A 27,765-nucleotide genomic window follows, 5' to 3' on the forward strand; every position below is an offset into this window, starting at 1 on the left:
GTGGGGTCCCGATTTACGAACGCCTCGGATAACGAATGTTCCAGATACCGAACCATTTTGAATTGACACCATTTTGAATTGACACCATTGGTCCGCATTACGAACCAGTTTGACCCGCTTAACGAACTTCCTCATATTTCTGGAGAAAATTAGAGGGGAGGACAGAGGTCGTCGGATTTCGGTATTCTCCGCTTTTCTGTGGTAGCGCGTCGATTCGCAGCGATCTAGATGCACGATGCCATCTAGATTCTCGATGCACGACACTTTGACGTCGCGCATGTGACTATTCAAGCTACCTATATATATACATGACTACACAAGCCATGTATATTTTTATTCTTGATCTTTCTAACGTAGTAAATAAGGTATGATCACCCTACTCCGGGCAACCCGTCACCCGAAGGCATTGAGCCGTGAACAGCAGCGGCGTTCCCTCTCTGAACCTCTATCGACAAGCGCTGAAGGAGGAACTCCGTGGCCCTCTTATCGCCCGACTCGGACTCGATACGAGCACCCAGATCTCGGAGGAAGGCCTCTGTGCCCTCACCGAAAACTCCGAGAGTCTCAATCGCAACTGGTTGCACAATGAAGCGGCTCTCAAGAACCTGATACTTGTCCAGCTTTTTCCTCTCCGCGAGCCTTGCAATCGCACCTCCCGAGCGGACCGCAAGGGCCTATGAGAGGGAGCGAGAGTGTCCCACACCGTGGCATCCCAGACGAGAGCCTTACCTGCCCTCCAAGGCGAGAGTGTTTGGCCATCCGGGCGGAGGCCTGAGCAGCTCGAAAGACCGGTGGGCTCCGATATGTTGGCTATCCTCGCGGATAGAAGGGCGCAAGACAAGGGCTTATTAATAGCTCACAAGCCATGTGACTATTCACTGCGCATCGGAAAACAAACCGCGCTTTCGCCATAACTTGTTCCGTGGATCTCATTCCTTAATAAAGCTGGGTACCTTAAAGATTCCTACTCCCCCTCCCCTCTTCCTTCGCGGGATTAGATATCAAAGGTGAATCGCAGGACTTCCGAAGGGAGCTTTCAGAATTTACTGAGACTGCCATCTCGGACAGGTGTAGGTCAGGATTTTGCATAATCCTCACCGGGGTGCCTCCCTGATGGAGGGGGCCTGTTCAGGAAAAGACAATCGGGCGGTCCTGAATGGTCCCTATGCCGAGTTTTCTGGGCCAGATTCTTCCGGCGCGTAATCGATCTAGACGCGCAACGATAGTAGTCTTACTCGCCTAGTCTTTTCCGAATAGCTTGAGATCCCCTCTGCAGATCATCTCTTGTGGATTTCCGAGACGTGCTCCTTGGTAATCACTTCAATTTCGCTGAACTTTTCATCTTCATCTCCTCGAGCCGCAACGATTCTTCACTTGGGGTTCCTCTCCCCATCGCTAGTCCGTTACTCTCCGGGAGGATTAATTCCGGGTCGATTTGATATTTGATATCCCTGCTAGCGGAAATGACAAGGGTTGAGGAATGCCGCATAACCTCACGATCGAGAAACTCGTTGAAGGAAAACGGAGAGTGAATGTCGATTGAGATTTCAAGCCATCACCCGCTCACACGTCCTATCTACTCCTGCTCTTAAAAGCCCTTGATCCATCATCGGGCTAGGTGCTTAGACTCTCTGCTCCTGTTTGCCCGTCTTGCCTCGACTAATCTTGACATTCCGCGTGCCGCAAATCGAGCGTTTCCGCGGAAACTTCCCATTCGACCACCATCTAACAAGGGGAGTGCCGAACATGTAACACGCCGATCGGGCTGAAACTTAGGTCATAGAATCCCCACCCCGAGAGAAGTTTAACCCTAGGATATTATCTGCGTATGGCCACTTTAAGGGTGTTTGAAAAAATTCGAAAATCCGCCCTTAAGCATTGACTCTATGGGAATAATGGAAAATACTATGAACAATGGACGAATATTGGATCTGCCCGAGATAACCGAAAACATAGTATGTTTTTGGATCGCCGGATTCAAATTTGGCGCATCTTCATGAGTGGTATCGACTCCCAATTCCTTCGAAACAGCCAAATAATTAGAGCCAAATTTCTACATGAACGGAATGGAGCAATTTATTCTGACGGATTCAGTGTACGTGGTAGTCCACGAAGAAGCACTTCACACATAGATTCTGCTTGCAATGTATGCATATGATGAACGGAATTCCGCGACATGAATCACCGGAACAAATTTCGATGACCGAGAACAACATCTCGACGATACTCAGGAAGGGTATCTCCGGCACATCGAAGCCGGACTTGTTCCAGCCGTACAGCCACATACTTCGGAAATCAGGGTGCTGAAAATGATTATAGATGAGTGATTGGAGTCGAAGGACATCATCGCGGCGGTCGATGCGGCATCCGATCAAGCCACATGCTCGAGTCATTCGCTTCGCGAAATTCTTCCACAGTTGGAAGCAGTAAACGTCCAGCGGCTGAATCAACGGTGTTGACCCCGGCGGTAGTGTCTTAAGGCAGATTTCTTCGTCGTCCAGTTGGAGCAAGCTCTGATCTCGCTGTCCGCCCCAGGAATCGAGATAAAGCACACATCGATCCACTTGGGTGCAATCCAGAACTTCCTTTAGAATTTCCTGACACCAGATCTTCATCAGTCCCCTGTCCAACTTCCCAGACTTGGTGCAAGTTACAAACAGATTTTTGTATTCCGTTCATAAAATGCATACATTGCAAGCAGAATCTATGTGTGAAGTGCTTCTTCGTGGACTACCACGTATGCTGAATTCGTCAGAATAAATTGCTCCATTCCGTTTATGTAGAAATTTGGCTCTAATTATTTGGCTGTTTCGAAGGAGTTGGGAGTCGATACCACTCATGAAGACGCGCCAAATTTGAATCCGGCGATCCAAAAACATATTATGTCTTCGGATATCTCGGGCAGATCCGATATTCGTCCATTGTTCATAGTATTTTCCATTATTCCCATAGAGTCAATGCTTAAGGGCGGATTTTCGAAAAATTTTTAAACACCCTTAAAGTGGCCATACGCAGATAATATCCTAGGGTTAAACTTCTCTCGGGGTGGGGATTCTATGACCAAAGTTCCAGCCCGATCGGCGTGTTACATGTTCGGCACTCCCCTTGTAAGAGACGGCAGCGATTTGCAATGAGCTCCCTCCCGAAGTGATTTCGACTCGCCAACTTTTTCACTGAGCAAGAAACGCCTGGAGAACCCTCTTTTCCGCCCAGGAGTCTTCGACTACCTGCATCAATAGGCTCTGAAGACAATTCTTCTAATCTAAGTCGATTCATATCATCCTTCTAAAATCTGCGTTCCCTTGGGGATAATTTTTGATTGGGCCCTGCGGAAATCGAGAGCGAGGAGCTCATTCAATGTTTCCGACCCTCCCCATGAGGTTCCGTCAGACCCCATCACATTGGGAGAGCTTCCATGTTTAAATCAGAGGGTTCACAGAAGATGGTCGATTGAATCATCTTGATCTTTCACATGCGCTATGATTCCTTTCAATTCAGGAGCGATACGTATTGCGTTCACACATCGTCATCCCACCCGTTCCGGGTCGCCCTCGTCCCTCGGGTGACTCCCTGTGCTATGTCAGGGAAAAGTCTGATTCTATAGGCGAATTTCATGGGGGGGACGTCGATGAGCGACTCGGTGACTTCTTCCATGAGACTCCCATTTCTTCCTGAATGATTCCCAAACAATATGTGCGTCGTTCCCGGGTGTACCATACCTTGGGCAGCCGAAGTCTACAGCAGGGTCGCGGTCGCGTCGAAAAGCCGTTAGGAATATTCTACGAACATCTGGTGGGGCTGAAACTTCCGCAGCAGTACAGCAATGTGTCTGCTATCGGTATCTTCAATGCCGGCACTAACTCACCTGCGGACGGTGTTACGCCAAGACTGATAGAGCACGGCGACGCCTGGGTCTGCTCATGAACCCTGATCGGTTCATTACGGTGCGTCATTCATAAGACTGAAATGGCAGTCATGTCACGCCTCCGAGCTATGCCCCAGCCGCTGTGGATGCAGCGGTGCTTCTCTCGATATAATCCTCCTGACGTCTCGCCCCGGGAATCGAATGATTGTTTTCACTGTCCCAGAATAATCATGATGCCTTAGGAGTTTCTGCTGGAGATTGATATCATCTCGCCGCGTCTGAGGAGCTTCAATTTGACCGCACGTTTGACACAATTTGACCTCCGGCGAAAAACTGACACGGGTCCGGCGGACATTCCGGCGCAGCCCACTCGGGAGCGCACCCACAGGGGAACTCTTGTTCTCGTTGGACGTTTGCAGATAACGAGTCGATTCATTCCTCCTCGTACAAGCGACTCGCCTTTGATTGTATGACGAGGCATCTCTCCAGATTGAGCTCCGCAATATGAAGGACAGCGATCCCTCTCTTTCGTCGGGGGAGAATAAGCATTCAACATCAGCATTGGACTGAGGGCAATCCTGAGAGTCACTCCCCGTGGCAGTCAGGTCCGACAAGCGGGATTTTAGGATTGTTCCGAATTTCTGGCATCCTGATCGAGGATCCATTAGTCCAGGCTGAACGCAGTCTACAAAATTCATTCTCACGCAGAGAGACAGAAACCCGAATCCTCTCAGTTCTGTATAGCTGCGAAACGGGATATTCAATCGAGGACCGATCTCAGCTCAGGACCCTTTACAAGAAATTTTGAGCAGACTTGTTCTGAAGCTCTCCCGTCGATCTTGGGAACGAATGGTACAAATTCATCATGGACCGCTTCGCACCGGAACCGCTCTCGCCTCGCGTCCCTAGTCTCGAGAGCGAATCGAGCCGGAATTACGAGAAGATGACATTTCTACCAAATGAACAGTACTCTGTAAGTTAGTCCATAAGGCCATCCAGCAAGCGATTCTCCGACCAAGCGACATTGAAAACATGAAAATGAAAATTCATCATTCATTCATCATTCATTCATGACATCCCGTGGATTCGGTCGAGAACCGGACTACCCGGACGCAACAGGACGTGGCTGGGATGATCGAAGCTCTACGCATATGGGAACGGGTATGGGTGTTTGTGTGTGCTCATCCGAATTCAATGAGTGCGAATGAACCTCGAATGACGCGGCAAACGTTCATGCTCCGTACCCTGACTTTTACAAGACGCTCTATACATTCCTATCGAATTACGGTTGCCGGAGCAGCTCTGACCGTAAGCCGTTCCGATGCTCCGTGATATCGACGGGGCCGGCGAATTTCGATTCAGTCCGGTATATGATCCTATTTGACGAGCAGATCGCCCTCGGGTTTTTGGAGAGAAGCTATTTGGTGTGAAGTTTCCAGTCTAATGAGATTACCTTGTTCCTCGCATTCAGCGGCGCATGTGGGTTTGGGCAAGCAAGGCACGTGCCACGCGCGCTGATTTTGGGAGAGGGGACGCAAAATCGAGATTCCTCCCCCTCATGAGAATACTAAGATTCGGAATCGGAGTTCGATCCGAGACAGCGCGGCGGACCCCACCGAAGAAGTAATGTAGCTATTTCCTTTCGAGACATCAGGAGTCATTCGGATCCGGTGCGAGATTCAGACGATGGAACATAGATAGTTTCCCCCAGAGGCATGCGTTCTCTGTCTTCCTCTCTCAATTCAGATGCGGATTCTCTTCGCAGAATCGGAGCGGGAGGCGGAAATTATCCCCTGACCGCAGGGGGAAGCCAAACCATCCCCCAGCTTCCTCATACGCTGAGGAAAGTTCTTTTCCCGATTCGCCTATCACCAATACTGAATCGAATGTGCCGAAGAGTCCATGGCACACGGATGAATACAGGGAGTGGACTCGAGATCAGACCCCGTCTAGGGGCTGTCGTCCCATCGAACGTATCAGCGCGCCTCTCATCATTCGCGAGCATTCTTCCTCAGAATAAACCTTAGTCTCCGTCGTTCCCCCTAATTCCGATCCCCAATTCGAGTCCGGGAACCCTTTTGGGCAGAGGTTGACGAACTAAGGGAATTCTAAGGCAGCGGCGGTCAAGTGGGGTTGCATGGACCGCCGGGGGTCCACAGCGAAATTTCCGGGGGTCAACAGCAAAATTTTCGGAGGTTTACGGCGGGATTCCGCTAGGGACGCGACCAGAGTGAGCCTCTACGGCGGAGAGGATTGCTGATTGTACTCGTATCCCTACAGCTCGGTATCTGTGTGCGAATCCATTGGATTTCTACGCTTCAGGAGGAGCTCCGAGTGCCTAGATCTCAAAATGCGCTCGGGTTCTTCTGATTGGCCCTCTTCCACTTCAATCTCCGTCCGGAGAACTCCACACATGAGGCGATTGGATGGGAGCAAAATGGGAAATAGGGGGTCCACCAGCTCCTACGAAGGCGGTAAGGGGTCCAGCTGCTTTTCCGAGTTGGCCACCGCTGTTCTAAGGTTAGGAGGGAAAGCGCCAGTTATGAATGACACGGTGGGCACAAACGGAGGAGCTGAGATTTCCTACCACATACACGGATGCCTCTGGTCCGCTCTGGACTCGTTGTCTGCGCATGGGCACGTGAGTAGAGGACGACTGATTATGCGAGCCGCGAACTCCCCACATTGATTTAAGGAGTCAGAGGCTCCAGGAGGGTATCACTGACCTGAGATTGTCCCGATCTAGAACGTCCACGCGATTCTCCAGTTATTTCGCTTCCTACGACATTTGCAAGGCCGCGTCCTTACGCTCGGGAGGGGGTCGACGAACTTCGAAGCTCGTCGTTCATGTTCCGACCTGCATACCTAAATCGCACCTGGCGGAGTTGATCGAGAATCCGGAGTACAATGCTCCGTTCGAGCCGTCCTCGGAGCTTTGACATCGAGAATAGGGGTCTCCTCACAAACCCGAAATCAGAGGTCGACCTTCCAATGAAACTTCGCACATGAACCTTGCCTGGTCAAGTATATTTCTGCGGAAGCTGCTCGGGTTTCCCAGCAAGCTTCGGGGTTTGATTGGCGCGGCAAGGCCCTGGGGCAGACTCCGACGCAGTGCACATCCACATTGAAGACGATGCACCTATCACCCGTCCACATGATTAACGATCCCTACTCCCAGACGCTATTTATTTATTTTATTAATTTACTATATCCGCCCAATTCGGCTTATCCGACCCGGTAGATCACATGTCGGAGGTAGGTCCCGCCGTATGTGGCAGCCTCGCCTGGAAACTCACGATTTTTGCAGCCTGCTTCGATCATCGATGGATTGATTGCCGCTTGTTTTTCCCTTCTCATGTCTTGCCGTGTGTAGTCTCCACACGGAATCGGTAAGCGCACTGTTCTGCGGGGTGGGGATTTCCACGCAGAGTGAGAGAGATTTTGAAGAGCCGTCGGAAACCGCGGATCCGTTTTGGAGCTCAAAAATTGATTTTCTCCAAAATCCTGGTCCAAGGCACTCTCGAGCGTCGAACATCATCTCTGGCAGTCTTTCCGAGAAATTACTCAGAGCCCTTGCGTAAGCCGAAGGGATTGCCTCTCGGGGAGCGGCGGCAAGATCGGCGGTGAGATCGTCATCTTAAGATCCGAATCCGCTTTCTGTTAGCTCAGAAACTCCGCAGTTTCTCTTCGTCCTACGCATTCTTTGATGATTTTTCCGCATTCCCATCATCGACGAGAAGAGTATCTTATTTCCGAATGAATATTAGGGTCGAGAATTACTTCGCCCCCCATTCGGAGAAGGCGCGCTTCCCTCGAAGCTCTTCTGCCCGGAGGGTTGAGTCGACGCAGTAACAGCGGCATCACGAATCCGATCTGAAGGAGGAGCTCGAATATCACACAATGGAAACGGATAGATGCTGGAGCTGTGCGTGACGCGAGTTCGTTCCCCGGTGACTGCCGTTCGAAAGAGCATCGAGATGGCTGTGTAAACAGCAAAAAGCACATGGGCAACGGTGTCGTGGAGTCGCGAGGAATGTATTTTCAAGATCGTTGTAGGTGATTTGGCTTCTGATTCGAGTCCGGCTCAGCTCGATCGATCGATCAATCCTATCTCCTCTGGAATACCCTGGAGGCAGGTGGCCCGAAGCCAGAGGTGTCCCTTATAGGTGCAGGTCTCCGAACGCCGAGTAGGAAATGAGTCATTCCTTATGAGAAGGCGTCATATCCCTCCATGATCCCCTACTATCTATCAGGATGGGTCCGACACCTTTGTCGTCATCAACTGTCATTCATGCCACCCAAAGGGACTTCCAGGCGAATTTATGAGAGGAACTTTCTCATCTGCCAACAAGGCCTCCCATTTGAGCCGCGAACGCCACGCGAAAAAAGACGCTTGAATTGTTCGAATGTTCTCGGCTGAACAAATATGCCCTGGGGTCAGTTCGACTTAGAGCAACTCAGACAAAGTCTTTTTCACGACAGCCTGCATTGAGAGAATTGCAGACGGAAAGTATAGAAGGCTCGCGAAAACCTCGAATAAGGTTTTCCCCCCACTCCAGAGGGTCTAGGGGAGACGTTGATGGATTGCTCCAGCCGCATGTCACGGGTTGCCCGCGCGAAAATTCTCAGTCAAATAACGAGAAACTCCGACTGGCGCTACGGTTCCCCCCAGTCCGTACGCTCCCTTCCGCGACTAACAGCGCGAATCGCAGTGGGATCCAGGTTGCTCCTCTATCTTTCCGGATTCCAAGCTCTGGTCGCCCATGCTGAGATGGGAGCGGCGACTCGCTTCGCGAGCGACCGGCATAGGGACCGTCCTTGGAACGCGTTCAATAGTTGAGCCAATATTCAGCGCAGAAAACTTAGATTCCTCGTATAAGAGGCGACATCCGAAGCGTACGGAGGACAGTCCCCGCTTTGTGAGGCTGAAAGTCTCAGCGACAAGGAGTCGATCAAGTCGAGCGTGCTGCAAAGTATATCAGCGCGCCCCAGGGCATCCAAGGCATGCACATGTCGGGAAGTCAGGCGTAAGGCTGCATGCATTGAGCGGGACAATATTAGTCGCCAAGTTTCCCGTACGCAAATCATTTCGGATCATCGAGAGCATGCGGAAATCGTCTCTTCGCTGCCCTATCGATACAGACAACGCACTACTCTCCTTCTTTCGTCTGCTTCCCCGCTCGCTTAGAAATTCTGGATATTGAATTTCCCACACCGCAGCTCTAGAATGGGGAAACGGGAGTGCTCGAGCAAAGCGGCGACACGACTTCGATCGTGTTCCGAAACGAGTTGGGACTCCTCCGCTTGGAACAAAGTCGAGAAATTGCAACGCGTCCCGGAGTCAGAACGAGTAGCCAATGAGCAGAGCGTTCCCGGATCGGAGCCTTTTCGAAATTCTCCTGATAGTCACAGGAATGGCGGAGACCGACAGATGTTGTGACGTGAAGAGCAAACTGCTTCCGCTACGATGGCGAGACCATCAACGCTGAGAGCGCGATGAAAGTCACTTTCCAACGTCAAGCTCCGTCGCTCCCGATTCTCATTAAGCTGTCCTTGTCCACGCGTGATACCTATGCGTTTTCTTTCCGACGACTGGCAACTGAATCCCTGACGTCGACGAGCAAATCGTAATCCACGTCCGAGGCTCGAGCTCGAGTCTCAGGAATCTCTTCCGAGCGTCATTCTGTGCGCCATTCACGAAACCTCTTGGGATTCCTCCACGAATGCCACTTTTTTCGCTGACAGGGCGGTCACACTCTGGGGGCCCGTAGGGATGCGGACGATTTTCCTGTGGATACGTTACGATATCACTGAGCCGTTTCAGGGAAACAGAATAATTGGATCCATCGAGGAGCAGGACGATTCGGCGCGAGACGATTCGGAATCGTATCGATTCGGAATCGTCCGCGCCGAATCGTCATGTACCGGATTTTTGCATCTCCCGATTGTTCAGCTTGATTTACACGGTTCTTCCTCCCCTCGCAGCCCCCCTTCCCCACAACACTCTGCGAGCTCCATGTTTGAAATTAGTCCATTCCCCTCCTCTTCATCGGAATACAGCGCGGTCGGATGGACGGTTCAGGAGACACTTTTCCATGTAGTCGGTCGCTGCGCTGCAGCCGAGTCGGCTTTGGATTCGGTCGACGGGGAGAGATGACTCTTTCTCGATGCCCTTCCCCGCAGGACGGCTCTTTCCTCAGCACGAGGATTGTTGCGTGAAATCGCCCCCAGAAGCGATGTAGCTTCCGCACATCCCAGGCCCAACAAGTACAACCAAATGTAAAAATAACCCTCAAGCAACGCGTAATAACCGAATAAGTACCATACCGTCGAAAAAAAAATAACTTAGAGCCACCTGGATTGGCGAAACGATTGTTTTTGTGACAACGGATCAGTGTCGTGAGAGTGTCATCTATCGTTGTGAAGGCGCTCCTCCATCTTATTGCTCTGCAGCTACTTCCCCGGATTCATTGGAGGAAATACCTTCGCGCTAGTGCTATTGTGAACTCCTTCCCAGGTGGCACGGACGTGGTCTGCAGCTGCACTGATGGAATTAATGCAACTGTGTAGTTCTTCGTTCTTCACAGTGGTACTCCGATATTTTGACGATTATGCGCTGCAACTTTTTGAAACGAACTTCGACTAACATGAAACTAGGATATGGATAGTTCGGACACACACATTGGCGTCCTCTGCCATGCTCCGAGGTAAGAGCAGCCTTACGCATTACCTCTTCGCGAGAAAGTCAGAGAAGAAACGATTCTCGAGTCATTGACGGGGGAAATACCTGAATTTGATTCGATATCCGAAATCTTCTAGAAAAAATCGTTATGTTCAAGTTTCGGTGATTTCCGTCTCTTGCCGCCACGAAAACCGAGATATAGTTGAAGGGCGAGAAACTTAAATTTTATTGGCTATTAAGGGAACGATTTGACACCTTTTGATCTTTAGCGGTGACCATTCAAGACGCTGTTGGGGTTATGACTATAAAATGAAAATAGCCCCTTCCATAGGCTCAATGAAAATTTTACCGAATCTCGCCCGCGGTTTAAAATTCATTACTCTTCGAGCGATATATTCTGGAGGGGCTATGCATCACGAGTTCCACTCCGTTCCAAAAATTCCGAGCGACTCGCCGGATTCGGATAAGTGGCTTTGAATATTACCATTGTTGGGAGAATAGTTTCAAACCAACGATATTACTGAAAAGGTCTCATTCCCTTACACGAGCGTCACTCGGTCAGATGATTGATCTTTTTATTTCCAAGCGAATGAGAAATGGGTGATCCCAGCAGCTTCTTGGCCGAAAGAAAACCACGTCCGAGGCGAGCGCAGAAAAAAAGGACGTCAATAACGTCTGATATTCCCTCGATGATGAGTACTTCGACGGAGATCATTGACGGACAGATGTCATTCTCAAACGTCTAGAACGGGAAGCCGACTTTCCTCTGGTGAAGCTGCTGCGGAATATCGTGAAGATTTCACCTTTGCTCTTCGCCTCATGCCTTCCCGTAACCAAAACGGAGTCATTCGCGCACAAGATGTCGCTTCACAAGGCCTGTTGAGCTCGCCGAGAATTGTCGATCTTCTGAAACCGACATTCGCAGAGAGCGTCGAGCTCCGGCGATTCTCCCCTTCGAGTAACTCGAGGTCATGTCTCGAATGGAGAGCTCAGATCCTTCTTATCTCGAGCTCCCCGTCACGTAACCGCTCAGCCGCGGAATCCGAAAGCTCAGACGGCCGCATCCGTCCGGTGGGACAGGCGTCTGAACAATTTCGAAGAGTTTCGAGGATTTCTACCAGGGACAACTGGTTGATGAAACCTCGTTACGTTCAGAGTGGCTGGACAAGGAACCTGCCCCGGTACGACGCTCATACCTCATGATGACCACATCAACGATGGGTGGAAGCTTCTGAAGGTTGGTGAATCACCCTCGCCTCCATTTGGCGCGGTCCCTGTCCCCAGAATTACTTACCGCCCTTCTGAACTCCCCTTTAGAATTCGAGTCGGTTGACCAACGGCGACAGATCGTTGACTCATCGCACACCGAATAGGGACAAGCCGATTTCCGACCCGGAAGCTGCTTTGGGGGCGAGGGTGGCCGCAGCAATCGGAGCCGGGCATGTAGGTTCGACGAATTGTCGCGATCAACGAATCGTTCCTAAGAAAATAAATTTGCATAGCGTATTCACCCTCGTTCGAATTCGCCACAACTCTCGACGGACTAGCTGTGCTGACTCCCATCTCGTCCTCTCTCCTCCGCATGCTTGTTTCGGAAATCTGCTCTCCCTCCCGATGGGAGGGCATCTTTGGCTTGGGATCCCTCCACGGAGGAGCTTCTCGGTTCCTCGTGGGGATTCCCGACTTAGAGCTCCCCAGCAATCTGGAGGGAATCCAAGAAGAAGCCGAGAAAAGCTCGCGCCGGACTCGTAATCCTCCAAGGTCAGAGGTTTCACGCGACGAGTTTTCCATCGGAAAGATTCGAGGCCCGATCGGGGCGAAGCAACCCACCGATTCACCAACAGCTCTCAGAGTCGGACGCCGGTGCCCGGATCAGCCCAAAGTCTGCGATTCTCCTGCGAGAGAAACTCGGCTCTCAATCCGTATCTATTATCCGGCCCCGCTGCCACCGATTGTGATTTGCTCTTCTATTCAGAGCGTCGACCTTCTCGGACTCCAATATTTTCATCGATCAGAGGTTACCACATTTTGAAATCGATGCAGTCGTTTTCGAGCTGAGTTTTCGCAGAGGATCGATTTGGACACAGCTCGTCCCGTGCGTAGAATTCGGCCCTCGCCTCTACGTACTGAAGCACGTACTAAAACATTGCACGGGATCGTACCATAGGAAAAAAAATTCCCCGGAAAGGAGCTTGCGTACGATTTTGACGAAGCATCGATTTAGAATTCAGGACCGGGGCGTTTTAAATAAGCCGGATCAAGTTTATCTCGTCCAGTACAAGCCGAGTGTATCGCCTCGAGCCCCGTCGTCAGTCAGGCATGGTGCCTGACGCTGTCGCATTGAGGTGGCCCGACCCTAGGGGATCCAGTTTATGTGTGACCATCTCAGATACGGATCGCGCGTTCTCCTCTCCGAGCAGTACGCGAGACTGATTTTTCAGACCACACGCGAGACGGGCGCCTATCGATGACGGGTCGGCCCGCCACCCTGAACGAGCTCCATTTTTCCGAGAGACCGCCATCATCGCCTCATGAGCTCAATTAATCAGCGCAGATTCGGCTTTCCGCAGGGATGCATGATTCCGTCGTTTTCCCTCCGTAATTATTTCCCGCGTAATTGAAACTGAGCGCTCCAGTGGCACTCCGTCTACGGCGTGCGTCGCGGTCCATGGGCCACCACGTGATGCATCGTTCCCGAGATGCGGCGAGACTGTGTCGGATCTCGGATTCCACCCGCATTCAGGTCGTGGAGAGCCGAGCCAGCCTGCGCTGGAAGGAATTATTACATCTGTGAGATGATTTTTTCCCTATTATTGTTTAATTTCTGTTGCTGACAGCCTCCTGCGAGTACATATTTGGCTCCTCGACGGATCGTCTACCAGTTCGCTCTGTAGACCAGACTCGACGGCTCCTGGCGTGTTGTAAGTGCATTCGTGAGCTGCTCGGTGGGTGCGGGCGAGGCATGTAGACCAAGAACGAATGAAAGTTCCAGACCACTGACCTCGATCTCGCTGCGAAAAAATTAATCCCGGCACTTTTTAGAAAGGCTTGCTCGAAAGCTCTTCACTGGCGAAGAATTGACCCCGCAGACTTGCCCTCGAATCAGCTATTGAGTCATTTTTTGATTTCCCGCATGGCTGTTCAATAAAATTCCATAATAGCGCACCGAGAGATCCCCGCCGCGAATTGGGGTTACGGCGACACGTCGTAGTAGACGTGGCGTCAGCGGGAATTCTGGAAGTCTTCCGCATGGGGCTCGCGGGGAGTTCGATGAGCCAGGGCGAGCCCGATTCAGCGTCGGGAAATTCGATGCTTCCCCGATCTCGACTCGTGGAAGCCCGGAGCTTCCAGCGCTCGTGCCACCATCTTGAATTCCACGAGAGCTGCGGCCGCCGCCGGGAACTTTTATCTTTGCGCGATCGTGATTGGATTTTGGGGGCGGGGTCAATCGGAGCCGAAAGCTTCTTACTCCAGTGATGCGCACCCCGAAGTGTCCGCGCTCTGACTGAACTTGAGGGATAGCAGTAAATCAGTGTCGATTCAGGCAATCTGCGCGCTTTTTGCTGAAAAACAGTCCGGTTCCCTTCAAGGCTGAGACGTAAGGAGGTGCTTATCCGTTGGAAGTTCAAAGAGTCTAGGGAGTACCTTAATGGGCCTGTGACAGGCCAGTGATTGATGGACAGTACACTCACACGGCACTCTCTCACCCTCGACGGACAAAGCTAACATTTGAACAGCGAGATCATATCCCATCGTGGACGGTCACCAGAAATACATATATCGAAAACGAGCCGCTGCAAGAACATGCGCAGAGCGCCCGCTCAACGCGAAGTTCTGGTGGAGAGGATAACATTCGATGCCTGGGAGCCAGATCGGAAAAGCTTGTCCATGAGGAAAAATCGTCTTTCTCTTCACCTCGGCAAATTTTTTCCTCGATGAAGAGTCGGCGACTAGGAAGGACGCTCCGACGTCGGGTTAGAGCAGAACTCACCGATTCAGAAAGTGAAGGTCGTTCATAATTAGAGAGTTACTTCCAACTGGGCATGACGGAACCTCCGACAACGCAGGCACTCACCATGTTCGTAAGATACAACTCCACCGAGACACGAGTTTCGATGGGAAAATCTTTGAGAATGCTTCGCAGCATGTCTCGAAGGTTTCGTGAGCTGATCCATCCGTGTCGGCACTCGAGAGACATTTAAACTCAAGCTGATTTCCCTCGTTGTGGACGAATGAGCCAAGGATTCCCACTTTCCAACATCGCAATGTTCGGCCCATTGCGACGGGAGGAAGAAAGCCACAGAGAAAAGCTGCATTTTCTGTCGAATGAAGTTCCGACGATGACCGGCTGCTCACTTTTGACGGAATATCAGGATCCCGATGAAGCCAAGAGGATAATTGGGGACAAACTCCGTTGCTCATAAGCGATTCCTTCGCTACCTCGCCTGTGCAGCTTGAAGGCCATTTCGATACCCGATGGCTCCCATTCACTGATACGAATCCTCGTACCATATCATCGCATTCATGGCAGCGTTCAACCGGTTAGGCCGGTTGATCAAACAGGCGAGGAAAAGTTGGAAGTGCTCATTAATTCCTAACATGGCGGCGAGAAGGCGGGAGAGTGCCCGATCCCTGATTGATACGGGAAGCTCCAGGAAAGCGTCCTCCCTTATCTGGTATCCGGAGGATTACCGGGAGAAAACGCTTACGGCCATTTGAACGGAGATCCCTCTGGGAAAACGGCCGATCTGCCGAGAGGTCCCCACTCGATGGAATCTAGCGCTGACCAGTGCTAATATCAGAACAGATGCTGCACGGTAATTAATCCTGGTGGAAGCGTCGCTCTCGGCGCATGCGAGAAATGCAGCGGAATCCCTTGATGGTTTCCCTCGGAAGCACATAATTATAACAGGGAATTTCCTGAGGAGATATTGATTTTCGTCCCCATTCCTCCTGCATTCTCTGTAATAATTCGCCTCCGGGCGCGTTAATCAGACAGGGGTTCAGACTTCCCTCTGGTATCTATGAAAATGTAAGGATCGACTCCATTTTTCTGGGACTTTAGTGAGCACACCATGCCGTCGCTCCATCATCTCCCGCAGCCAGACTCACGTCGAAAGTAGCATTGCGTCGAGACATGACAGTTCCATCTTCATCCGGACGCAGATAATACGACATACACCGGGCATCGAATTGAGTGGCTTACAGTGGACTGTGCGACAAGTCGGGAGAATCCGGACCCGAGCCATCAGAAGCGGTTGGGCCCGAGGGAATCTCTGGCCGTCCTTCAACGAGCCGACCAACAATAAGTCGCTATTCTCTTAATACATGCTGATCCGCGTGAAACTACCGCGGAAGGTTGACGCAGGTCACCCATGCAGGGTGACTGTGTGTTGAGTGATGAGCGTGTCTAGCGCTCTCTCTGCAAAACGTGCGATGCGCTTCTCGAGAGATCTCTGCCGGAGCGAGAGCGGGAGCTTCGTCGTCGACAATTAAGGGACTTCCCGGCAATGATCCATCTGAGCTCAGTTCCATTCTGGGTTCGTTCCCGATTTGTGGCCCAGGAACCCAAAGTTTCTTCAGATGCCCCGGAAGCTGATAGTAGACGCCGTGTTTGCTCACCTGAGCAGAAGTTCAGTCGAAGATCTGCTCCGTGGGGACAACGAGAGCAGAATCAGCGGAAAGCCCTGTTTCCGTCATCCACCGTTGCTGCTGATAGAAGTTCCGTGAAATATGACCGTGGAGATCTGATCAGATACTCGATTGGTAACCCACGCGGAATGACTCCCTAAGAGGAACACCACGGACCTCTAGAACTTTCGGCATTTGGCGCAACTCCCCGAAGGAATGTATTTTCGGTAGGGAGACGGTGGGCGTCATGAGAGCCATATCCCGCGGAGGACGAAGAGCCCGGATCGAAATCCTCTTCCATATGATTGTTCCATGTATCATAACAGACGAAGACTTCGTGGGGTGAAGCTCCCTCACGTCGTAAAAATTAATAACGGTCGCCTCGATCCGATCCTGGCTGTCAGAGCCGTCTCACTTCGACCGGAATCTGGCGGAGAAACGATCTTGTCGCACGAAGAGTTCCTCCTCCTGGGGGTGAGAATCCTCTAAGAGCGCTACGAGCCCCCTGACGGGCATCTGCGACAATCCCCGGACATGACTCGGTTTTTTTTGTACATCATGAGCTCCTTTTCAAGAAGAAGACGGATTCGTCTTCTCGCATCCGCGCCTCGGTTTTTTCTCTATTTATTTTCTACTTCAGAAGGTTGCTGACTGAATCTCTCCCCGCGTTCCGCTTCACGGAGGTTTGGGAGAGAAAAATTCCAGTCGTGACAGCTCGCTTGGCGAGAAACTCGGAGAGGCTTCGTGCATTCTCCCTCATGCTCCGTCGGGTCTCTCGAATTTGTCGAACGCTCCGAGAACGTCCGTGGCGTACAGATCGGAGCGATGCCATCTCAACTATTTTCGAACCTTTGATTTTGACGGATACTCACTGAGAGAGCCAGCTCCGGAGCTCCCTTCGGCGAAATATCGATGCAGCGGCTGCGGAATTCACCCCATGCGGTCGTATGGAGCTGACGGATCGTTTGATGAACGGATTAATATAATATCCCCCGCTCTGGGTCGGCGGAAAATTCTCGAGTAGCCTCCTCCAGCATCCGCATACAGCCCTCAGCACCGATATCGGAATGCCTCAGTGTATGAGGAAACGGGATGATCCGCTGTGCTCGGGTCGATTCATACAGTTGGGGTAAGCTCGGAACGAAAGGATCAGGACGGGAATACGCGAGCTCGGCGGGGTCTGGCGGAAGCAGAAGATTACTGACAACGCCGCCGGGGAACGTGCTGGAGAAACGCCTATCGACATTCCGCCGTTTTCCTTCTCCCTCTCTCTATCCCTCACTCATTTGAATCAAAAAGCTTCATTGCTCGTTTGCGAAGGATCTCCCAATTCGATGGAGCTCGTTGAGATCGCTGTTCTGCGGTGGGAATTTATGTGGAGCACCGCCTGTGTGACTGGCCGCGTATCGCGCGGAGGCTGACCTCGGAGACACCTGTGGATGGGAGCTCTCCACTGCGAGCACAAACTCTATCGCTCTAGCCGATGCCGCTGCGTTGCCACCGTGGACAAGACCAATGCTTCTGGAGACAGTAGTCAACTTCAGGTGGCTTCGTGAATTTCCGATACACATGTTGCGGTTCAATTTCTCGGCAGAGTGCTCTCCGTCAGAAAAGTGGCAGACTGGAGGGCTCGCCGTGCACTCGTGTTGCTGATCAAGGTGGTGAGCATTTCCCGAAAGTACCCGTGAGCCCGTCCCGAAACGATGGAGAAGTATCGAGTGCGTTAGCTCGTTGAACAATTCCCCGGTCCAGGTGACACATGGAAACTCTCCGGGGCTCGGCCACGGTTTTCTCCCGCTTAGGTTTATGTAGGTTCGCTGACAAGACGCACGCTGCGCATCGGGAGATCGGCGTAGTCTTCCTTGAAACTCCCACGGGTCACTGCTCGATCTAGTTCTCCTTTCGGGATGGAATATGAGCTGGACTGTTGCTCCGTGGGCGTTTCTTGGTCGGAGTTTCTCTTAGCAGAGGTCAGTCTCCCGGAGGAGAGAAACACGGGAATCTTTTTGGGAAGAACGTGACATCGGAGCGGTTTCCTCCATTCCGCGCAATTGCCAGCCTTGAAGGGTTGCATTGGGACACGGAGAGTCGGGAAGAGAAGGATCGATACTTATGTACAATCAGATCAGATGCCGAGCAATATCATGAGCCGTAAGCGGACCAGCTGTCGTTATGCTCAACGTTCGGGAGAGCACATGCGGGACACAGTGAGCGGAGCACAGCATAGCCGGGAGCGGTTTCCGCAGCGGTTCGTCCCAGAAGAAACTTCTCAGAAGAGGATAATGGAAAGTGTTTAATGGACGAGCACTCGCATCCGATAAAAGCGAGTCAGCATGATTCTACTGGTACGCAATCTTCGGCCAAATGGGAAGCTTACCGCAGCATTTATTCTCTCCGCACAAGGATGAGTCCAGCTAGACGCTTAACTTAGGCGAGATGCTCATCTGGGACCAGCGGCCCATATCGAAGAGTGTTCTGTGCTGCGCGGAACGTTTTCTGACGCGGGCCTTCCCCAGAGCTGGCGCATCGAGACTCCTGAATTTCGAGATCCGAACGCGAGCTGGGTGGGAGCAACAGATGGGATTATTGAATAGTCCGGATGACGCCCTATTTCGAATGCTCTGAGATCCCTAGGTGGTGTCTCCCGAAGGGGTAGGGGGTGGGGATACCCATCAGGCAGCTCAGACACTGTCAGCAATGATCGGCTCCTCGGCTACAGATCATGAGCCGAGGTCTGGTTGGCGCGATAAGGGACGGAATATTGTCTCAAAAATGCTCTGACAGTGGCAGGTGAATCGCATTGCCTGAAGCGAGTTGAATGTTCCGCTTGGATTTCGGCATATCACCGCACTGCTTCTTTCATTCCTCAAATATTTTGATTCTCCGGTAAGCCCCGGGAAGTCTGCCATGATCGAAGGAATTTCAGTCTTCTCGATCCACCAAGCTAGTCTACATACAGTCGCGGCTCGGCTTGAAACTTCTCGCGGAGTAGGCATGCGGACAAAAATATCGACTTCCGAGGAGCTCGGTCGGAGTATGTTCCCACGAAAGCGACGGAAAACCGGAGAACGGGAACTCAGGTGTGCATAGTAGTGTTCCGCCCCTCCCCAGCAAAGGGAGCGGGCAATAAAATGGGAACCCCGCGGAGCCTTGGAGAAACCGCGCTTTGTCCGAGTTTTGTGAGTCGAGCTGTGTTCACGCTCGTTGTGGGGTAGAAAAGTCCATTCGTCCGTCCGCCCGGTTCGTTTTGATGCGTGTTGTCCTCTCTGATAGAGATCGTATAAAATGTAGGACACGTCTCCGCAAAGCTCCGAACTCACCGGCCATCTTTTCCCCGAGCTCGCTATGTCAGTTCCGGACTTTTGCACTGACCGGAAAAAATTGTCACGCGAGATGTTACGGCTGTAACATCTGATTGCCATGTGGACGAGCATCTCTGACACTGGGAAAACCTCCTGACAGATCCGGATCATCCTGGCACCCCGGAGAGGCTGAAAAGCATGTTCAGTCTTCCGGACCGAAGATATTCCGAAATACAAAATTATATCCGAGGGCGTTCGACCGGACCCCTTCTCAGATTCATACATTGGAAAGATATGAATAAGAAATTTCTGTCGGAGCGTGGCGCTTTCGGGAAGCCCAAGGAGGGTGTCCGAAGAGCCTCGGCAAGTTCTTGCGGGTTTCCTAGGAGAGGCGTGAATCCCGAGTTCCCCGCATTATCAAACTTGGATAAGGAGGTTCAAGGAGCCGCAGGCATCCAAATGCTCAGGACCAGTGCCCCAGAAGTATCTCACGATTCCGACCACGGTGCACACCGACCTGCTATCATCTCGAATCGATCGCAGGAGTCAGAGAAAGAAGTCACCGTAACAGAAAGCGAGCCGACGTGGACTCGGTTCAGTGAAGTTGGTTTCTGGACTTTACCGAGGGTTTCCTCAACTAATTTCGGTTCATTCCTATTCCAGGCTGTCGAGAAGCGTTCGGGATGAGACGGAGGGAGTTGCCATGCGAGCTGCTCTCCAACTTTCGCATCCTGGTCTTAATCTTCTTGGCCTCCCCAGTCACGGCATCAGTCCCCGAACTGAGCGTCGTCGATTGCGCGAATGCGACCCACACGTGCACGAGTCGAACCGAGAAATGCGGAATCCTATATCACACATACACACTGGGATGTGCTCAAGAGCTTCGTGGAAAGTGAGTGTATTCAGTTTTCTTGCGCGCTCCTATCGAAACCGCTTCGCTTTAATCTAGGGTTCGAGCTCCTTTCACGTCTTGGAATGAGCTCCTTTGAGAATAACGACGACCGCCCGGAACAGCACTCGGATCTCTGGAGACCAATGTATTTTCGAAATTATCAAGTCCATTCAATAAAACAGAAATTTCTCTCTCGACTTCGATGCCCCCCGCAGTGGCTCTCAACCTAGGAGATTCCTAGCACGGAACTGCGAACTCCGCCCGCCTATCTCGGTTTTCCAAATGATTCACATTCCGAGGGCTGCCCTCTCTTTCCTCGATGAATCCATCCCTACGATCGTGACCTCTCCGAAAGGGACGCAAGTTCCGTTTGCACGCGCCGATCCGATAGGAAATTACACGTCCGACATCCCCTGGGTGTCTAACAGGTGACAATAAGCGGTCATTTATCGATAGACGTCGAGGCTCATTCTGCTTTCCTCCTTTCAGAACTCCCCAAGGTCTCTGTCTCGATCGATGTCGCTTAGACCTCATAACATTGTCGTCGATGGTCGAAGGCTACAAATTAGTCACTTGTAAATGTGAACCCGACGATTCGAACTGTATTATCGGCAAAGACCGTCTGTCTGAATGCTGGAACGACAAAATCAACTTCACAGAATACGAGTTCAACAATCATTCGGCTCGCGCTTCGAGCTGCGCGGACGTTCGGACTCGCTGCAAGGAGAACGAGCTCTGTTATCTAGCCTACACTTATTACGGGACGTCGTGTCGTGGAGCGATCGAGAGGACCGCGGAACCCTGCAACGAGCAATGTGCCGCCAGCGCCCGCATTCTTTACGCCGTCTCGAACGGTTATTTCACCTGTGATTGTCAGGGAGAATATTGGTGCCTTCGAGAGAATAGCTTGATTGGAACCAAGTGCTTCGGAAATTCATCTCTTAAGACGCAATCGGCTCTGGCTCTGATTCTGTTCTCGACGTTTCTGAGCCTCTGGATGCGGTGATCTCACGCCAGAGAGGGTACTTTGACGCAGCTGCATCGCACGATACTTTATTGCGCACCGATATGCTCGCAAAACAAGTCGGCTCGGTTTCGAGGCGACAATGTTCAACGATGCGGAGAAACGAAACGCATCCACGGCAGAAGACGGGACGGAGGCAATCACGAGGACCTTAATTGCGAACGAAGTCGCTACGACGCATCCACTGCAATCCAGAAGGCCCCCTCTCATCTGAGAAGATCGGAACTTCCGATTTGAGGAAGGCCACGCCGAGCGGGTTCCCTCAGATATTCTTCTGTATGCTCAGGTGCTTCGTTCGAGCGGGATTCTCGAAGTATTTTGTTACCATATACTACCTTGTACATAACTGTTACCATGTGTCTGATATTATGCACGTGAAAAGAGTTATTATGATAATGATGTTGATTTGGGACACGAACATTACGAAAAGGAGACGATGGGGACGGCTTCGAATCACATGTCTCGAACAAACTGTAACATTCCCACAGCTGTATCCAGAGAATAAATACGACAATGTCTCATTTGGAGCGAAGAGCAATGCTGAATTTTTCTACGGGTATACTGCAATAATTCGCTTATGCTGACGAGTTCGACTCGAAGGGTCGAGAAATTGATTTAGGGTTCGAGGCTTCGGAAGGCCTGATATCGATAGGCCGGAGACGTTTTCGGATCTACCGCGGTCGGTTCCTCTCAGGAAGTACCATCCTTCTCGATCCCCCGCGAAATTCGATGAAACGGTGGAACCGGCGCTCCGTAAAGCCTGGGAGAGCTCAGAGGAATGCCCTCGAAATGTGTACATCGACCCACATGCGACGCAATCGTCGGTCGCGAATAATTGCCATCAGAGCACCGATGTGAGCCATGTCCGCAAACCTTTAGACTATGACGCATAGCCGAATTTCCCTAAGTGACAATACGACGCAAAGTGAATCAGGACTGGCGTTGTCATGCTTTAGCCTCGGAACAATTTCAGTGATCGCCGGACCTCTGAGTGGAAAACGCATGGGCTGACCGATTTTTTCCTGGACAACCAAATATGTATGTAAATCTCGATCACTGCAAAGGGACCCGTTTCAGAGGATGCTTCCCAATTTAATACATTCCAGGACGCTATTCCCGCAAATATTTAGGGCACGCAAATGAGCGATGATAATCCACGCCTCTCGAGGGACTTCGTGCCATCAATAATCCTCGGGAGCGAAAAACTCAGTCTTTTCGGAACAGCCCCTATTCGGACGGATCTCCCGTGGGTGCTGGAGATTCTGCAGGAAGGAAATGAGTTCGCCCGATCCCAAATGTTTTCCTCGAGTGTTGATCTGCCCTTCCGGAGCATCAGACCTGCTGAGCATCGTCTGGCTCTTCCTGAGCCGGTCGCTAGGCAACCTCGTCTGGTCTTTCAGGTGCCACTTGGCCGTCTACCCCATCGCAGGCATATTCTCATGAGAGCGTTGACCTATATACTTCGCAATCCTCTGGACCTCTGGACAGAAGATCTCAAAGCGCACATGGGATTGGGAAATCAACTCGGGAGTTGACGCTTCGCTCTAGCAGATATTCTCCAAGTCTAGAATAGGCACGATCTATTCACATTTATCCATCAAGCTTCCGAAGTCCAGAAAACTAGAATTGGGAGAGCTCGGAGAATGCCAGAGTGTTGCGCCTCGACCGGGACTTCGCGAGACTCCGCGAAGATTTGAGGAAACGCGTTTGTCGCCCATCTGTCACTCAAATGAGAGAAGAATTCCTACAGGAAGCATTCTATTCATCAAAGTGTATATGGTGATTTCTCGGAATGATCTTCCTTGCCATAGCGGCCGTCCATTCCCCACGTCCTCAGCCACCAGACGAAATATCGTTCTGAAGGACAGATCTGGATGCAAACAGGTACAGCCGGATGGATCGAGGCTAAGACTCGCGGATAACGCCCCCAGCACATTTGGACCTTCCGAGCGGAAGCTTACCGGATATGCTGTCTCCCGATGGGACAGCAACGTTTCACGAGGTGTGAGCAGCCTCCCACGGACAAAGTTGGCGCGTCTGCTTGAGGAGTGTCAGACGCTAGATGCTTCGATCGTTTGACTCCTCCATCAGCCTATGAGCCTCGTCCCTCGCTTCCTTCCCTCGGGACCTCGCGAGCCTTCGGCTCGTCAATGCTCTCGTCCCAAGCCCTCCGTCGCGTCTCTTGACAAGTTCCGAGCCAATAGGGCACTTATCATGGAAATCAATTCTGGTGGCCGGTTCGTTGGACAGAAACAAACAGCAATGCGTATGATGGGATCCATTGCTCTGACTCCGCATCCGAGCCGCGGAATCACGAAATCCGCCGGTAGCAGAGTGGTAACGATATCGTCGGAATTTCAGTACCTTCGCTGAGCCGCTTGCGGAGCGTACTAGTTTTCTCCGTTTCGAGCGACAGACGACTAGCTGCTCGGATTGAGAGCGACAGGTCTGATTTCTGCGAGCCGCCGATATACCTCGCGTCAGAAACCGGAGTCGAGATGCTCGTGAGCGATTCGACGTCTGCATTGACAAGCTGCAATGGAGCAGGCATCAGATCGAGCGCTTTGTTCTCAGCCAGTCGATATCGCTCGCAGATGCGTGTCCGAGAATTCTGTCGACAAGCAGCTACACTCTCGCCGCGCCGCCGACTATCGTACATCAGACCGTTTCCTTGGGAGGCATTGGATGCCGCCTCTGAAAGCGAAGGCATATAAGGAACCCGGAGGGCATACGCGTCGGTAGGAGGGTCGAGCGAGCGTTTTCGGTGCAGCCGTCGTATAATATCGCTCAAAGGAACAACGGTTTTCTCATTCCGCGTTCCTCAATACCGAGTCGGCTGTCCTGGGGATTCGAATACAAAAGGGATCGATATGTCCACCAGAGACGAGAGTTCCATCGGAATCGCGATGAATGCCGCGTTGGCCGTCAAGCTCTAACTCTGACACGATTGTTTTCGCAATGGTGGTACTGCGAGTCCCCGAAGGCTCCTCCTTCTCCCCCCCCTCAAAAACAAAAGAAAGTCCCCCTCGAAAGTGAACCCTCCCCATTGGGAGATTCCACGGCGAGGCTTTTCAAAAAATGGCTTTTCAAAAATTCAAATTCGTCCGATACAAACCTCCACCACCACTAATGAGGAATGGGGCCCATCGCCTCCGATTTGTGGTCGTCATGTGATTTTCACATATTTTGAGGAACAAGTTGATGCACATTTCATCGAAAAAGCAGCCACCTTGAGTCTATTGCCGATCTTTGAACCGAGAGAACACTCTGCGTGACAGCTCCGCCATCACTTTTTCGACGTGTGGTTTTCTCTGAACTAATACCAGCCCTCTTTCAATAGTAGTTCCTTCCTAAAGGGAGCCCCTCCGCTGAGGCGTGGCTCTTGAGAAAATAGGAGCCCGGACCGCCAAGGAGAGATCTACGGTAGACTTGAAGTGTTCAGAGAGTTCGCCCCTAGTTCGGCCACGGATCACGTGTGAATAAGTGTGTACCAGCGTCACGACCGCCACATAATCTATCGGGGATCAGAAGCCGTATCTCCGTTATCTTAGAGGTGGGGATGAGGTCGTTGGGATGCTACCATGTTCGCTTCATTTACCGCATTCCTCAGCTCATCCACGGTGTGAAAGGATACTCCCTCGAAATTGAGCGGACAAGGCCATCCTTAGCGGCGGCCATCGTTGATGGTTCCCGTGATCCAACGCAGTGTTCGAGCCCCTATCCCTCACCGGGCCATGGAGAATGCCTAGAATCGCGCGAAGAATTCTCGGATATCGTCATGAAATTCTGGAAAGTATATCGGACATGTGAGAATTGAATAGACCTTCAATATCGGATGAGTTCGTGGTCCGTCATGGAGGGGGAGCAACTCATGGAGAAGTTCTACCCTGGGAAGAAGAAAAGCCCAGTCTATTTCGATTTGTACGGTAAACCAGAACTGGATCGGTTCCGGGGCGAGAGAACGTTCCCGAGTCTTCTTCGGCGAAGGTCCGCGTTGTTTCCCGCTGACTTTGGGGAAGCTACCCAGTGCGTCATGGCGGAAAAACGAATTTAGCCTGGAAGCTATAATCGATCACGAATAACGAGCTCTGGAGACCAATTTTCGTTGCCGACTGCTCAATTCCAGAGCCCGTATCGGACTTGCGGAACACGCGGTAGCTCACAGAGTCTGCAGTCGAGCCGATAGATTCGCTTCCACCTGCTCCTGGGGAAATCGACGCGCGGTGTTTTCTTCAATCGGGAGCGAGATCCTAGCCGAAATGTCGCTCATTGAGTAATAGAGCTTCGAGAGATCTTACGAGTTTATCACTGAGGGAGAAGGAGCTTCTCCAGTATCGAATCCAGGAATGCGACTCGATGCTAAAATTCATCTGGACATCGGTGTCGGACTGGAGAATTTCTCCGGGGAACTCGCTGCCCAATCTTTCTGCTCGATAACTCCAGGTTTATGGATCATTGCCTGAGCTGATAGCTATTATTATCAGTCATTATCAAATCAGGAGACGTTCGAATCGCGCCTCGTATTCTGCTGCAGACAGTCTTGCTTCCGTGGGCTTCATCCTGAGCTGACACCTCGTCCTGGGACACAGACTCCACTGCACGCAGCACCATCTTTTCCGCTCGTAAAGAAGTTCTGAGAGGATAAGAAGACCGTTACTCAGACAACACATTCATCCGACTCCCATTGCGTGGGAGAGCCACCTGCGACTAATGAGCATAAGCACAGATACGGAACAGCAGAAGGCAACGCTGAAGTACGACGCTCTCGGCGTGGCCGCCCAACTGCTTTGTGGAACTCCCGGCATTACTAACGCTCTCGTCCCTCCGGATGGTCGATTTTGCGCCTTCATCTGAACGGCCATTGATTTTTGACCCGGACCGGACGGCTGGTACGGAAACGATCCGAGTCTCGTATCCGCAAGATGATCCCCGCGATTAGACTGCCATCCAAAGTTCAACTACTCGGGAGTTTTTAGCCATGAACATCTCGAGGACGTCAAATGACTCACTCGACGCGATCCTCGGGCGAAGCACTTTTCTTGAGGGATCCACTGAGAGCTGGCCGCAATCTCATTTCCGAGTACGGGTGGAAACATTTTTACGATCCCAGCTCACCGCAGAAGCGGACGTAACAGTCTCGAGAGTCTCGTTCACATGCGGACCCACGACGACTCGATGGACGTTTGCGTTCCGAAGGTCGCCGATATAGACCGGCCGAACACTTGTGTAGGGAATGGCACCTGCCCATCGGACGTTTCTTCGTTTTCCCGGGGATGGGGTCGTCGAACGGAAGAATCGGCTTCCCTTACTGATGCGTCAGAGTGAATTGGAATGGCAGCAATGATCTGTCAACTGTCTCATCCCAGTGCGGACGGTTGCGCAACGTTCTCCACCGTTTCGAGTCTCCGATTTGGGATCCCTCAGATCGCTTCCCACGCGAGTATCGCGGGAGGCATTTGAGATCCGGAGGGCTCTGCTCTCGACAGAGCGACCACAGCCAATCCCCGATCCCCCGGCCTGACTCCCGAAGGTTTTCTCATCCTATCCCCTGGTCTCGGTGGGCGAGATGGGACCCAAAATGTTGCGGCGTTGAAGATTGGAATCATCGAGAGAGGATGCCTCCTCAAGCTCTGGAGATCCGCTCAAGTAATTCGGAGAATGTGAGCTGCTATTTATGGATCCTGTTTCAGGAGTGGCTTATCCTGAACTCCTACGATGGAATGCAGCGTCGCGTCGCATCAGAATGTCGTCAAGAATAGGCGAGCATTTTCCGGAATACCCACCTAGTTTTGTCACGGAAACTCTAGCAGGAAGACAGCGTTGACAGCGCAGGCGGTGAGATGAACGACGAAGCCATCTGAATAAGGAAACTCATGCCGTCTTGACGTTCGGAAATCACGAGTCGAGGTAGGCGAGCGATTTCGTTTCCTAGAGGAGCATCTTTTTTCCGCGAATCATGAATTGATCAGGCATCGGGGTCCAGCGATCGATGAGATCGCTGTCCAGCGATCGATCATCAACGGTCAGAGGACGACCTAGATGTGGCACGAGCGGTTCATTCTTAATCCCGCCGACGCGAATTCCAGAATCCTCCATTCCAGGGTATCCCGCGAACCGGTCGTACCCTCGCCCCCTGCCCGTATGTTCCGAAGACCACGACCGAGATCCAGCTTGGCGATTCCGAAAGACGATCCCATCGAGCGTCCATATTTATTTTTCCGACTTTCCGGCGCTCCACAGATCGCTCCTTGGATCGATTCGTCCAATCGGTATTCTCATAGTCCGGGTCGCGGATACCGGAATCAAAGCGTCGGGAGCAATAGTCTATTGCTCCATCAGATTCTTTGCGAAAAACTGCCGTGGCGCTCC

General features: G+C 51.8%; 1 protein-coding gene across 1 annotated transcript; it reads left to right on the forward strand.

The window, feature by feature from the left end:
- The first annotated feature begins 17,751 nt into the window (after positions 1-17,751).
- Positions 17,752-21,378, forward strand: LOC100898178 (uncharacterized). Its single transcript, XM_003743486.1, has 3 exons — positions 17,752-17,839; positions 20,144-20,372; positions 20,862-21,378. The coding sequence occupies exons 2-3, from the start codon at positions 20,164-20,166 to the stop codon at positions 21,376-21,378; spliced, it is 726 nt and encodes a 241-aa protein (XP_003743534.1). The 5' UTR covers positions 17,752-17,839; positions 20,144-20,163.
- The last annotated feature ends 6,387 nt before the right edge of the window (positions 21,379-27,765 follow it).

Source organism: Galendromus occidentalis, unplaced genomic scaffold (assembly GCF_000255335.2).
Source record: "Galendromus occidentalis unplaced genomic scaffold, Mocc_1.1 scf7180000077446, whole genome shotgun sequence".
NCBI lineage: Eukaryota > Metazoa > Arthropoda > Arachnida > Mesostigmata > Phytoseiidae > Galendromus > Galendromus occidentalis.

Coding starts and splice junctions, on each gene's coding strand:
- LOC100898178 (XM_003743486.1), top strand. CDS start 20,164: ATGAGACGGAGGGAGTTGCCATGCGAGCTGCTCTCCAACTTTCGCATC. Junction 20,373..20,861: donor GCTCAAGAGCTTCGTGGAAA/GTGAGTGTATTC, acceptor TCCTCCTTTCAG/AACTCCCCAAGGTCTCTGTC.